This window comes from Arachis ipaensis, chromosome B05 (assembly GCF_000816755.2).
Source record: "Arachis ipaensis cultivar K30076 chromosome B05, Araip1.1, whole genome shotgun sequence".
In the NCBI taxonomy this organism is placed as follows: domain Eukaryota; kingdom Viridiplantae; phylum Streptophyta; class Magnoliopsida; order Fabales; family Fabaceae; genus Arachis; species Arachis ipaensis.
Genome location: NC_029789.2, coordinates 3,910,853 through 3,925,479, shown reverse-complemented (window position 1 = coordinate 3,925,479; position 14,627 = coordinate 3,910,853). Strand labels below are relative to the sequence as shown.

At 37.9% G+C, this 14,627-nt stretch overlaps 2 protein-coding genes across 3 annotated transcripts; both read left to right on the top strand.

Moving 5' to 3' along the window:
- LOC107642538 (phospholipase D delta) lies at positions 2,912-10,141 on the top strand. 2 transcript variants are annotated; one of them, XM_016345932.2, is made up of 11 exons: positions 2,912-3,302; positions 3,471-4,290; positions 4,658-4,774; positions 5,272-5,466; positions 6,084-6,389; positions 6,500-6,568; positions 6,759-6,906; positions 8,164-8,312; positions 8,653-8,805; positions 8,983-9,183; positions 9,588-9,937. In XM_016345932.2, exons 1-11 carry the CDS (start codon positions 3,166-3,168, stop codon positions 9,882-9,884), a joined length of 2,592 nt encoding a protein of 863 aa, XP_016201418.1. In that variant the 5' UTR covers positions 2,912-3,165; the 3' UTR covers positions 9,885-9,937. The 2 variants fall into 2 exon arrangements, with proteins under 2 accessions (XP_016201418.1, XP_020978518.1); XM_021122859.1 differs by lacking the exon at positions 2,912-3,302 and having other exon boundaries at positions 3,327-4,290; positions 9,588-10,141.
- On the top strand, positions 11,142-13,810 carry LOC107642537 (serine/arginine-rich splicing factor SR45a). Its single transcript, XM_021122860.1, has 8 exons — positions 11,142-11,280; positions 11,380-11,399; positions 11,722-11,856; positions 11,986-12,009; positions 12,175-12,277; positions 12,367-12,516; positions 13,098-13,167; positions 13,345-13,810. The coding sequence occupies exons 1-8, from the start codon at positions 11,278-11,280 to the stop codon at positions 13,578-13,580; spliced, it is 741 nt and encodes a 246-aa protein (XP_020978519.1). The 5' UTR covers positions 11,142-11,277; the 3' UTR covers positions 13,581-13,810.

Below are 14,627 nucleotides of genomic sequence, written 5' to 3'. Positions count from 1 at the left end.
AAGCGGACAAATATATATATAAAAAATTATAAAAATTTTATTATAATATATATTAGTTATTAGTTAGTACGTATTTTTCACTGAAATAAAATACAAAATTTATTATTTTTTAAATTTTTATTTTTTAACTTTAATTTCTCAAATGCGATTTTTTTTTTATTTAAAAACAGTTCGTCGCACTATAATTTTTATAGAGTTCGCCTTATCCGGCGAACTTCACTTCAAATTCTAAAAGAAATGGGTAACTCAAATTCTTAAACTTTACAATGGACAATAACAACTATTATCATTGTCTACAGAGTACATAAGAATACGCAAGAATATACAGAAATAAGTCATATTTTTATTGGAGAAATAATGATTTTTTTAATTTATAACGAGAAAAAATTCTTGATAAATTTGACTTATTCCCGTGTATCTGTGTATGTCTGGTTGCCATTGCCGCTATCAATGTTGAAGAAGTCATGGTTGTTGTCCGTGTATTTCTGTGTACTCCTATATATTCTTGGAAACAACGATAATAGTTTAAAAAATTGAATTTTGTAAGTTTTAAAAAAAAATTGAAGTGATGTTTGCTGAGGTTAAGCGAACTCTAAAAAAGTATAGAGTTTGCCAGAGAGTACGGCGGATTTTTTATTTAAATAAATAAAATAAATGTAATAATTACTGAAATAAATAATTTGAAAAATATTTTATCGATTTGCGTTCACCAGTCATATCTCGTTTACAGCCTGTTCCTGGACTCCATTTTGACTTAGTCAAACTCTTTCTCCCCTCTTTTTATCCTTTCCAACCATATTTGAGGCCGATACAATGATGGTACACCAGGCGGAAAACGACGGGGACATCAACAGACAAAACGAGACGTCGCATTACGCCGGGGCCGGTCGACTTCTAGGTTAGTTGCATTCTGTTCGGTTAATCTAAGTATGTGGACATTGTTAGGGTAGCCTCGTAGTGACAAGCAGGAGGTGTCCATCGTAGAATGGTTTGACGCGTAGGTCACAAATGGTACCAGAAAAACAGCTCTGCAGTGCCTGAAGCAACATCGGAACCTTATTGTACGACTCTTCCCAATCCCCATAGATTTGTGCAATTGCCTTCTGCTTGGTCATCCACACCTTTCTGTAGGATGGTTTGAAGTGATAGCTTGCTTGGACCGCACCTTGCAAAACCGGAATGCTTACAGAGGGGTTGGACTGAATCAACGGCAAGATGACCCTGCAGATCAGACTGCTGTCTAACTGACGATGGTCTTGAGACATGGTGGGTGCTAGACAACTGTGCACTCCATCCACCCTCCAAACCTCCCTGAACACAACAAAACAGGATTGCTTCAGCCATGTCGTACACCTACTTAGTATATTGTATAGAAGTAATGAAAAGCACAAGTAAACTTAAGGTTACCAGTATCTGAGGTTCTGCCGAAGGGCCACATGGAGGCTCCATTGACACTCATTGTCAACTTGACGGCACTACACATAGTACTTTAACCGGTCCGATTCGATCACCCGGTACTCCGCACTCCTCCGAATACTGTAGTTCTTCACACCATGAAGCATTGCCTCTCGGCTTCTAAACTTGTGGCCGATCCGAAACTCTACACCGCCGTCTAGGTTGTAATCTTCTTCACCCGTGTCAAGAAACAGAGTCCTCTCATGCATGGCGTCCAGATCCCGACTGTGATAGTAAGACGGAACTGCCGAAAGCGCCGGTATTGGAAGAGGTGGAGGCAGGACTTGGCGGGCCACGGTCTGAACAGGTGTCTCCGGAACACACTCATCCTCATGCCCACTATCGAACAATTCGTTGTCACCACTATCCACCACGTAATCCTCGTTTGACTCCTCCTCGTCTTCCTCTGCCTCATCCACTAGAACGGCGACATGAATGGGTGGTGGTGCGAGGGGTCGATCGTTCTGCGCATAGGTCGAGTGTACGGAAGGACCACCGCCACTGTGTCCTACCTCTACAGAAAGCTCCATTACTTGCTCCACCATGATCCCCATGGATGTCGAACATTAGTCGCACATGTTCGTCCCCTAGAAATTGGAATATTCGAAACTGGAAGACTCCGTTACCCATGGGTGCCAGCAACCTATACACCACCCTTCCGATTTTCCTCGCTTCTGTAACACCGAGCTTGTTCAATATCAAACTCCTCAAATCGGATACCGTCTCCACACGCTAAGTGCGAAACAATATCGGATCCTCATACTCAAATGTCACCCCGTTGTCGCCGTTTCTCATTTGATAGTTGGGATAAACAAACACAACTATGTATGGACTATTATTGGCTATTAATGCCTTGTATTTATGAGAAACCTGAGACACAAAAAGGATAGGAAAAGTTTGTGAAGAATACCAAATATTACACATCTTTTTATAGTTGGTGAGATTCTACTCCATGTATATAAACGAGATGAACATTGCATATATTTTGTTTACAGTGTAAACGATATATATATATATATCGTTTACAGCGTAAACGAGATAGTCACGTTTAAGTTGACGTGTCATATCTCGTTTACACGGTAAACGAAATACATGCAATTTCATCTCATTTACAGAATAAAAAATGCAAATCAATAAATATTTTTTAAATTATTTATTTTAATTATTATTATTTTTATTTTATTTATTTAAATAAAAAATTCATATTTTCAATCTCAAAAACTTTTATGATATAGACAAAATTTAAAAAAAAATTTCGTACAAATTAATATAAAAAATTACTTTATAGTTTAACTTCAAAGCAAATGTTCAAAAAGCTTAAAGTTGAAAAATCTGATATAAAAAATAATTATTTTTTTATTTTATTTCTGAAAAAAATTCATAAAAGGGTATTCTGCGCCACTTTAATATCAGAAAATGCCGGTGGAAATGGCAGTAAAAGACTAAAATCCAGTTTGTCAAATCATTTTGGTTTTTGGGATGGAAACCGTTCATAGAATTATGTGAAGGCGCCAGCGGGGTAAGAGTAAGACAGTGCAAAAGTCTGCAACACAACACAAGCAAGCAAACCGCAAAGCAGCACGTGATTTCAGTTCCACTCTCCCAAGCCAAAGCCATTCCAAACTTCAAGAACCCTCTCTTTATTCTCTCTTCTCTTCCGTGCACCCTTTCATATTCTACACTCGCCCGCACGGGAACACTGCCTCCTTCATGGCGGAAACCGGTAACGGCAATGGCTTCATGTACCTCCACGGCGACCTCGACCTCAAAATCATTGAGGCTCGACACTTACCTAACATGGACATCGTCTCCGAGCGGTTCCGCCGCTGCGTCACCGCCTGCGACACCATCAACTTCCACTAAAACACTGCCTCCTTCATGGCGGAAACCGGTAACGGCAATGGCTTCATGTACCTCCACGGCGACCTCGACCTCAAAATCATTGAGGCTCGACACTTACCTAACATGGACATCGTCTCCGAGCGGTTCCGCCGCTGCGTCACCGCCTGCGACACCATCAACTTCCACTCCTCAGAACCCGCCGATACCGCCACCGCTGACGGCACCGACAACCCTCCTGCCACCGCCCGCCGCCACCGCGGTAAAATCATCACCAGCGACCCCTATGTCACTGTCTCTGTCCCCCAGGCCACCGTGGCCCGCACGCGCGTGATTCGCAACGCTCAGAACCCGCGTTGGGACGAACGCTTCAGCATCCCGCTTGCTCATCCTCTCGTCGACCTCGAGTTCCGCGTCAAGGACGACGACGTCTTCGGTGCCGAAACTATGGGCACCGTCAAGATTCCGGCAACAACTATCGCCACCGGCGAAGCCATTTCCGGCTGGTTCCCTATACTCAGTTCCTCCGGCAAGCCACCAAAGCCGAACGCCGCGCTCCGCATCGAGATGCAGTTCACGGCGGTTCAGGACAACCCGCTTTACCGGAGCGGCATCGCCGCCGATCCAGAGCACCGTGGTGTGCGGCACACGTACTTTCCCGTGAGGAAAGGGAGCTCGGTGAGGCTGTACCAGGACGCACATTGCCCCGAGGGTTTGTTGCCGGAGATTGAATTAGAAGGAGGGAAGGTTTATAAGCACGAGAAGTGCTGGGAAGATATATGCTACGCTATTTCCGAGGCTCATCACATGGTTTATGTAGTTGGCTGGTCGGTTTACCATAAGATTAAGCTCGTTAGAGAACCGACGAAGCCTTTGCCTCGTGGCGGAGACTTGACCCTTGGCGAGTTGCTCAAGTACAAGTCTCAAGAAGGGGTTAGGGTTCTCTTGATGGTTTGGGATGACAAGACTTCACATGATAAGTTCTTCTTTAAGTCGGTGAGACCCTAATTTGAATTTAGTTACTCAGTTTTGCATTATCTTTTTGGTTGATGTTGTAATCATTTCAATAGGACTTAGCTATCCGGTATTATCTGATTCATGTAGCCAACCCTAGTATGCAAGGTTTAGGTTTGTTAGTTGAACTTTACAATTCAAGTTTACAAGATCTCAAGTTTGATTACCTTGCTAGTATGATTTGATTCATCTAGCCGACCCTGGTATAATCTGATTCTTGTAGCTGAAGCCAACCAACAAAACAAGGCCTAATTCTTCTTGAAATTGCTTCAATTGCTTAATTTTTGGTTGTTTGAGGAAGTGTGCGTGCTTGTGTTGCTATTCTTCTGATTCAGGGTTTTTGGTGCAGTCTGGAGTGATGCAAACTCATGATGAGGAAACCAAGAAGTTTTTTAAACATTCCTCTGTTATGTGTGTTCTGGCACCTCGCTATGGTAGCAGCAAGCTGAGCTTCTTGAAGCAGCAGGCAAGTGCTTGTTATAAATAGGCATTTTAACGTTTGGTAATCTAATTTTGTTTGAGTTTGACGACCTGCATTTCATTGATTGATGTTATCTGCATATCGCTCATAACATAGTCAGATTGCATTGATGTGGTATTTCTGTTCTTTCTTCCCCTTATGACTTGTGAGTTCTCTATAGTTGATGCATTCTCCTGTATGTTGTCAGGAGCTAGGGTTCTTTATGAGCTATTTTTCAGTGGAGTCAAATACTCAAATGTGAAATGCCCTGTGTTTTGTGGCCTAAGCTCTTAATCGTGGGTATGTTTTTTTTGTAGACACAAAATGGAGAATGGGAAATGTATCTGGTCCTCTAAGTTTTTTCTCTATTAAATGGATACATTTCCTATTTCTGATTTTCTTATCCATGTCTTTGCTTCTAACTGCATTATTCATCCCCATGACATGATCCCGTGTTTGAGACAGACAGCTTATTAAAGTTGATTGTGATTGAAATTATACAGGTTGTTGGAACTGTCTTCACACACCACCAAAAGTGTGTTATTGTGGACACACAGGCTCCTGGTAATGATCGAAAGATAACTGTTTTTATGGGAGGTCTTGATCTGTGTGATGGTCGTTATGACACACCTCAGCATCGACTTTTCAAGGATCTTAATACTGTATTTGATGGTGATTTCCACAATCCTACATTTCCTGTAAGTTGTCAGCCCAATCAGACACATTAATTTGTTAAGTATTACATTTATTTCTTCCGCTTCGTCTGGGCAGTCCTGCTTGAAGCCATGATTTGATCGTGAAATATACAGAAGATTTTCAACAGTATTTCTTTAGATTATATACTTATGTTATCCATGTCGCCTTGGTCAAACCACTAAAATTTTGAGGTTGAAGTTGCAATGTTTATACTATATGGTAAGTGGTTTGTAGTGTGGTTCCTCTAATGGCTGCCAAGTATATATTTCCTTCCCATAGAATTTTTATTTTGAATATGAATACTATTCCATTGAAAGCAATAAATGATAAGTCTCAGGGATGAATTAGAGGGCTACACCATTGGATTGTATGAAAAGTTTTATTGTAGATATTTGCTGAATCTCTAAAGACATTGTTGTATCATTTCAGGTTTATTTTTCTCTTTACATTAAGATGAAAAAAAAATTACACATAAAATAGCATCCAATTCACTGCAGTTCTCACCTCTCTAACATCTCAGCTTTTCTTTTCCTTCTACTTTAAGATAAAAGAAAGATACATGAAACAAGATCCAATTTACAGCAGTTCTCATTGGTCTTATATGTGCTGTTTGTGATAGGCTGGAACAAAGACTCCAAGGCAACCATGGCATGATTTACACTGCAGAATAGATGGGCCTGCTGCGTATGACATTCTTATTAATTTTGAGCAGCGATGGAGAAAATCTACTAAGTGGAGGGAGTTTGCTTTAATGTTCAAAAAAGCTTCTCAGTGGCATGATGATGCTTTAATACGAATAGAACGGATCTCCTGGATAGCAAGTCCTGCCATTCCTCATTCAAAAGAAAGGCATACAATTGTTCCAGATGACGACCCAAGAGTATGGGTTTCTCATGAAGCTGATCCTGAAACCTGGCATGTTCAGGTTGGACAATGCAAGCTTGCTGAGCAAATATTACTTGCTTGATATTCTTTTTTTAATGATTGTGGAGATAATTAATTTCATTATGTTTTGTCCTACTTATGATTCTGCAGATCTTCCGCTCCATTGACTCTGGATCCCTGAAAGGATTTCCAAAGCGTGTTGATGTTGCTTTATCGCAGGTTTATTAATTAACTGGCGTTTTCCTTCCAGTTCATCCTATTGTGCAGGGAAACTCAAAAAATGTTGACTTGAGTGAATGCTCTGCTACATGCTTGCAAATCAAACTAATATATTATGATCTTAATTCTTACATAAGGGATTGATTTGAAATATATTTTGTAGTTCTAATAGCATATTTTTTGTATGCAGAATCTTATCTGTGCTAAAAATTTGGTCATAGACAAAAGCATTCAAACAGGATACATTCAAGCAATCAGATCTGCTCAACATTTCATTTATATTGAAAATCAATACTTCATTGGTTCATCATATGCATGGCTAGATTATAAAGACGCAGGTCAGACTCAAAGTCTTATTTTCAAAAATTTAGATAGTTGACAATACTTCTAAAATTATCACCATCGGGTAAAGTATGTTTTTTCTTTTTTTTGTCCTTAAAAGTTTTCGAGAAGTTTCAGAAGTACCCTGGACATTTAATTTGATTTAATTTTTTATCTTTAACGTTTGAATAAGTTTCAATTTTACTCTTACTATTAATTTTTTGACAATCAACTATTAGTCAAAATTTTTTCTTCCAATTTTTCCCTTCCAAACAACATTCATCATCATCATCATCATCATCATCATCATCTCCAAATCCTCTGCATCTTACACCATAACTCTCCCCGACCAAAACTCTTTATATATCTCCCGCTAACCCTTCCCATCACCACCCCCACCACAATCATCTTCTCACAACATCACCACCACCAACACAAACACAAACCGTCACCACCACCAGACATTATTCCGGCGAAGAGAACAAAGAAACATGAGTCCATCGTAAATATACCACCACACTCATCCAAACAAAGTGCCTTCTTCATGGCTATTGTCCGTTGAGTTGATTCCAAGTTAAAAACCTAGTCACCATCAAGCAGGTTGGTGTTGAGAGAAGGAAAGTGTGTTGAAAGTGGATTGAACAGTGTTTGTGTTGGATTGGGTGGAGAAGACAAAGTGTTGGGTGTGTGAAGGCATTGCAGTGGTGCTGTGGGTGGTGGTGGTGGTTTGTGTTTGTGTTGTTGTCGTGAGGAGATGGTGGTGGTGGGGTAATAGTGATGGGAGGGTTATGGAGAGAGAAATAGAGGATTTGGGATGATGATGATGATGAAGAATGTTGTTTGTTGGAAGAAAAAAGTTGTCTGACAGGTGACGATTTGTAACTTATTTCATCAGATTAAGGACAAAATTGAATGAAATTAGACGACAGTTATTTTTGAAACTTTTCGAAAACTTAAGCGACTAAAGATATACTTTATCCTATTACCATCTATATGCCCTAGTCCATCTTTTTTCTTTTTAAATTTATTTATTGATGCCAAACTTAATAAATTTTTTATGAGCCATGGTCAGAAATTATATTCCAATAATGATTGTAGCCACCTTTGTACTTATGATATATTTGCTTTCAAGTTCCTTGATATCTACATCTTTTGCTCTAATGAAGAGGGGGTAAAAAAAAGAAGAAAGATAAGGAGATGTTCCACTGTCCTGTTGTTCTTTTTCTTCCTAATTTTTGGTCATTGTGAATTCATCTGTTGTTATGTGTGGTTAGGGGCTGACAATCTTATCCCCATGGAACTGGCGCTGAAAATTGCTAGTAAAATCAGAGCAAACGAGAGATTTGCTGTTTATATTGTTTTACCAATGTGGCCAGAAGGTGATCCCAAAACTGGAGCTATGCAAGAAATCCTCTTTTGGCAGGTATAGAATTGTCAGCCGTATGAAGTTTACAGAATTGTTCAATGGTTAGAAATTTACTTATATCTGACGTCTAGGGAGATCGTTTCTGTGGTGAACTTTAGAGGATATTGTGTAAGTGTTGCTAATAAGGAAATGAAGGGACCAAATTCTAGTAAATCATGATTTATTGTCTATGTGGTATCCTTCTCAAAATCAAAACTATTGATTATTTTTTCCAATGACTGTCAAACTTGCACTACAATTTCTTAAGGCAATTCCCTCCCCCTTCGAATAAGTACTTGAGTTGAAGTCTAATGCTTCCAAGGCAAATATTTTCTCAGTTATTTCTTTTCTTATACAGAGCCAGACAATGCATATGATGTATCAACTTGTTGCTAGAGAATTGAAATCAATGCAGCTTGATGATGTACGCCTGCAAGACTATCTCAACTTTTATTGCCTTGGAAATCGGGAAGCATTCAACGAAGAACCTGCAAGTGCAAATAATGGTCCCGTAAGTTTTCTAATGAATAACATTTATCTGTATGCCTTTTTACAGCATGATACTTTTGTTCTAAGCATCTTTTTTTTTATATGATGTTAGTAGTATATTGAGCCTTATAATTACTTATCAGATCTAAAATGGTAGACACTGATCAAGAACACGGTGTGATTGTAATTTTCTTGTCAGGTCTCAGGAGCATATGAGCATCGTCGATTTATGATTTATGTGCATGCTAAGGGGATGATTGTTGATGATGAGTATGTCATAGTGGGGTCTGCTAATATAAACCAAAGATCTATGGCTGGCACTAAGGATACTGAGATAGCTATGGGTGCATATCAACCCCATTATACCTGGTTTGGGAAGAAAAGACATCCATATGGTCAGGTCTGTATTCTCCATAAGCTCTAATTACTCTGGCAAATTTCCTAGTAGAGATCAATTTCCCTTTTCCAGCTTCAAATGACATGTGACTTCACAACTGGAGTATGCTACAGAGCTGAAAATTGTGTATCTATTGTTCCAAATGAGTATATCCTATGAATATGTTGAATAATAATGACTCGATATGTTATCTGGGATTCACCCTTTTACTGAATATGAATGACTTGTTTTCAACTCGTTAGAAGTACTAATGATGTCATGGATAAGCAACCTTCTCAACTATGTTTCTGTCTTATCTTTTTGTGCTATGTCTGTTCAAAAGTTGAATTAATTATTATTTGATGTCTTAAAGGAAAAACTTAATATTACAAGACTACAATTACATCAGCTGGTTTCTGTTCCTGCAGATTTATGGTTACAGAATGTCGCTGTGGGCAGAGCATCTTGGCATGTCAGGAGAAATTTTCAGGGAACCAGAGAGTTTGGAGTGTGTGCGTAAAGTGAATGCAATTGCAGATGAAAACTGGAAAAGATTTGTTTCTGAAGAGTTTTCAGAGCTGCAAGGACATCTCCTGAGGTACCCTTTACATGTAGATCAGGATGGGACGGTTAGTTCTCTCGCTGATTGTGAGACTTTCCCAGATGCCGGTGGTAAGATAATTGGGACTCACTCTCCAACAATTCCAGATATCCTAACAACATAACGATCTCCAAAAAACTATAAAAAAAAAAATAACGATCTCCAAAATTAATGTTTGATTCAATATTTGTAAATGATGTGTAATTGTGTTGGGTTGGTGCCCTTGCTGGGCTAGATGACAGAAGAGGAAGTTGTAGTTTTCTGTACTTAAATTTGTTTGTTACTTGAAACTCTTGTATATTATATAGACAGTAGTGATTCATAATCTGAATTTCAACAATAATAATGTTTGATCATCGTTGTTAGACAATGTTTTCTTTATTGACTTCTCAAGCTGATATTATTTTATGTTTAATTATGCTAAAATTACTTTTATGATTAGATATGCTTATACTTTTTTTTATATAAAATTAAGGGTAAAGTGACATAAATTTTTGAGGATTTACAGATTAGTCTTTAAAGAAAAAAAAGTACTGATAAAGTCTTCCAAGAATAATAAATATGGACAAGTTAGTTCAAATTAAGACTTTCTATCCTAATCATAGGAGTTAATTTGAAGGGAGTTAATTTGAAGGTAGTGTGTTCGCATTTGTTATCTTGAAGAACTTTAATAGTATTTTTTTTTTCTTTAGAGATTAATATGTTTCAAATGTAAATTCTCAATAGTTTATTTGTCATTTTCCTTGAAAATTAATATGATGTATGTATAAAATAAATTATTCAGATTGACTTAAATTATCATTACATGGTTAAGAAAGCCCTTTGAGATAACCTCTTGTCAGTTGCAGAGTAGTCACTTTTAATAAAACTTGCCTATGTTTATCTTTTTGGGTTGCTTGAACACTTTCAAAATTACTAAAACGTTTGAAAACTTGTTAACTAGTTGAAGAATTGTAAGAAAATCGATTAAGTGATGACAATGTGTCCAGAGAAGCCAGACTATGCAAGGAAAAATGATATGTGAACTGTGTTGGGTTGAATATACTTGACGCTGAATGAATGGATAATTGGATAGCATTTTCACAAAAAGTAAAATAAAAACATATAAGGAATGGATTGATGAATCAATAAGGTTGACATAATTGCCTAAGTTGGACATATACTGGAATACGTTTTGTTTCAAAGCTTAGGATACTGTAGATATTTTTCCTTAATCTTAGTCAGACTGAAACAAAAAGCTTGGGATTATTGGGAAGAAGCAAAAGATCTATTGAATCGAATATTGGATTTTGGTAGCCAAGAAAGACCCGTTTTGGCAGGAGCTGTTCAATTAAACTGGGCCGGCCCATATATAATTAGACCAAATTGACCCGTTTAGCAGCTCCAGTGGTGAAAAATGTAAAATGATTCATAGTATATATTTACGGAAGAAGGAAATCGGAGGTCAATTCGCTTCTCCAAAACCCTAACATTTCGTCTTTCTTCGTTGAAACACCCGAAGCTGTTAACCCGTACGAATGGCAAGTCTCTCTCCCCATCTCTCTTGTTCTTTCGAGCCATTCAACGACTATAATCTAACGCTTCATTTTTTTTTTCCTTCTGTTTTCTTTATTTTGCAGGCGGATTCTCCTGTGAGAAGGTAAACCCTAGAAATTCTCTTTTCATTACGTACATCATAATCAAATAACTAGCAGCTCAATAATCTGCATTCTACGCTTATAGAACATCTTATCGCCATCGCCAATTTGTTTGTGATGTTTGGTTGGTGTTTAATTGGGAGGTTTAGGTGGTTGTGCATTTTGCTTTACATTTGGACCAATGGAATTGGATCCCGCCCCCCTTTCTTTTTGAACAGCATTGTGTCCATGTAACGAGAAGGCAAATTGAAAATGAGTTTGTAGATTAAATGAATTTCTAAATTCTGTATGTTACTCTGAGCTTAGAATGATCTGTTATTTCAGGAACTCAAGGTCCCCTTCCCCGTGGAGAGCTCAATCAAGATCCAGGTCAAGGTCCAGGTCTAGGCCTAGGTCTAGGTCTAGATCACGATCTATCCCAAGACAAAGGCCAAGGTCCCGTTCAAGAAGCCGCGGCAGGTTTGATTTCAACATTTGGGTTTGGTGTCTATAAAGTTCATTGCACTCCTTTCTTATATTTCTTTATACAGCAGCTGATAATTCTTCCCTTTGTTTTTGTACATTTGCTTGCTTTATTTGTCTTTCCAGATCAAGATCAAGAAGTCATGAGAGGTAAGCCATCTTTTAATTTTTAGTTGTGCATGATCTTAATACATAGCTCGACATCACAAGTTTGAAGTTTCATTTTGAAAGTATTTCTGAAGGGCACAGCTGCGCTTGTGTGCTCTGTTGATTAATATGTTTCAGGAAGTTCTAATATCTTTATTGATGCTTCAGGGTGGGAGAGACTCAAAATCCAGGGAATACACTTTATGTGACAGGTCTATCGTCAAGGGTGACTGAGAGAGACTTAGAGGAGCACTTCTCTAAAGAAGGAAAAGTTAGTGCCTTTTATATCTTATCCATTTCATTCAATCTTTATAGTTCATTGCTAAGTCCTTGATCTTTACTAACAATTTCCTTTATTAGGTTGCATCATGTTTTCTTGTGGTGGAGCCTCGAACACGGATTTCTCGTGGTTTTGCTTTTATCACAATGGATTCTGTTGAGGATGCTAACCGGTGTATCAAATATCTAAATCAATCAGTTTTAGAGGGTCGCTACATCACAGTTGAGAGGGTAATGTGTTTTAAATTAACTAGTAGCTGATGAAACACGTACTTGTCTTTCTTCTTGACTTTGAAGGTTTTCTGGTTATATTCAGAATACATTGCATCAGCTATGTTGGCAGCAATCAAAGATGATCAGTTCATCCATGTCAACTTTAGTGAAACAGCTTGATCAATGGCAAGCTTTAACAGCTAATCAAATGCTGAAATGCGTCTGATCAACTAAACATAGCAACTATATTGTCCAACAACTTTACAACCTCTCAGCATTCATTTCAACTCTCAACTAATCAACGGACATTATCATCAACTTTCTAATCAGTCTTTTATGGTATCTTACACCTGGCATTAATCATGAGTCTGTGAATGGAGTTTTCCCCCCCTTTCTCATAAGCTAGGTTCTTTTTTATGATGCACTTTCGCTTAAAGGTGGAACTCAATATAATGTAAAAAGTGGTACATCAAACTATCCATCAAGGACAGATGGATATCATAGAGATCAAGCTGTTATGCCATGACAAATCATTGGATGGTTTTTCCATTTTCTTTTATAATGATGAAACTCATAATTTATCTTCTGTATTTTTTCAGTCGCGAAGAAAGCGGCCAAGAACTCCCACACCTGGACACTATCTTGGGTTGAAAAGTACAAGAGACTATGGTAAGTTTGAGATGCATCTTCTGAGAGATTTTCTGTATATACTTGTATATCCAAGTTGAGGATATTGAACGAGTGGAGAGTGAATACTAGTATATCTATTTTTGATTGTTACAAAATTCCAAATTTTCTCTCGCGGTACTAATGTTTAATAAATTTCCATCTTCTGATTGTTTCTAGGGCACCGTGGTGGTGACCGTGGTGGTGATCGTGGAAGGTATCGAGGTGGACCTGGACGTGATGATTATCAATATCGACGGTCCCCTAGGCGATCACCATATCGAGGTGGCAGGGACTATTCTCCAAGGCGCTCTCCCTATGGTGGGGGTGGAAGATCTAGGAGGGAAAGGTCTAGGTCACCCCCTTACTCTCCATACGGCAGCCCAGATAGGAGATATGCTCGGGGATCTAGGTGATGTTTTTGTTATTGGAGTTTTTAGAGGGAAAGCAAGAATGTGTAGCTATTATGGTACCTTGACCATCTATCTTTGCGTATATGTGATGTACTTGTGTTCCCGAGGATGTCTGCAGTTGTGTGCCTAGTTGTTAAAATGTTCAAAACCTAGTGTTGGAATGTGAATCACAAGTCAGCATGTGTCACTAGTGCATATCTTTTTATGATATTTACTATATACTGTACGAACTATTTATCTTTTAATTTTCCTCTCATGTTACCGCTAAGTTCTCCAGTCTTGGCCTCTACATTAACCCCCATACCAGCCGCCTCAAAGGTACTTGAATTTTGCCCGTCTCTAAGAAGATGCTTGCTCAATTCCATTCCAGGAATAGTAGAGGATGATAGGTTTATGTGGTGGTCAAACGTTCAATTCGATCTGAATTTGCAAATGCTATTTGAATCCGCTCCCAAATTTTACTTTAAAATAGTCGAGATTATAAAGGCAATTAACATGTTATATATTGACAAATTGTTGGAGTGTTTTTGAATTACATTAACTGAATGACTGACAAACTGATGGCATGGATATCTGCGAAAAGGAATGTACATACCTTAAATTTGTTTTTTGCAGTTTTTTATTCATCTTGTAAATTTTCACCCATATTTATAAGGCATTAGCATTAAATATCCACGTACCTTATAAAGTATAAATGCTTAATCTATCACAATATATGTTAATACAATTCCTTTTCTTTGAGATGTTCTTTTCATTCAGAGTATATTCCCCATTCTCCAATGAATGATTAAGTAAATAATCCTCTTATTTTGGAACCAATCCTGTTACAAGCTGCTTAGGAAGAAAAAATTCTGCATAATGTTCAACAATCAATAGCTAGGTGTATTTTTTGGTAGTTTTTTATTTTTGTATTTACATCAAAACCAAGTGTATTTGTACATTATCTGATTATCATAGATTTTAGTAATTTAGTTATACAGAAGTAACTCTTTTTAAAAAAGATAAAAATAAAAACTGATTAAAATATACATATTTTTAATTTGCAGACAT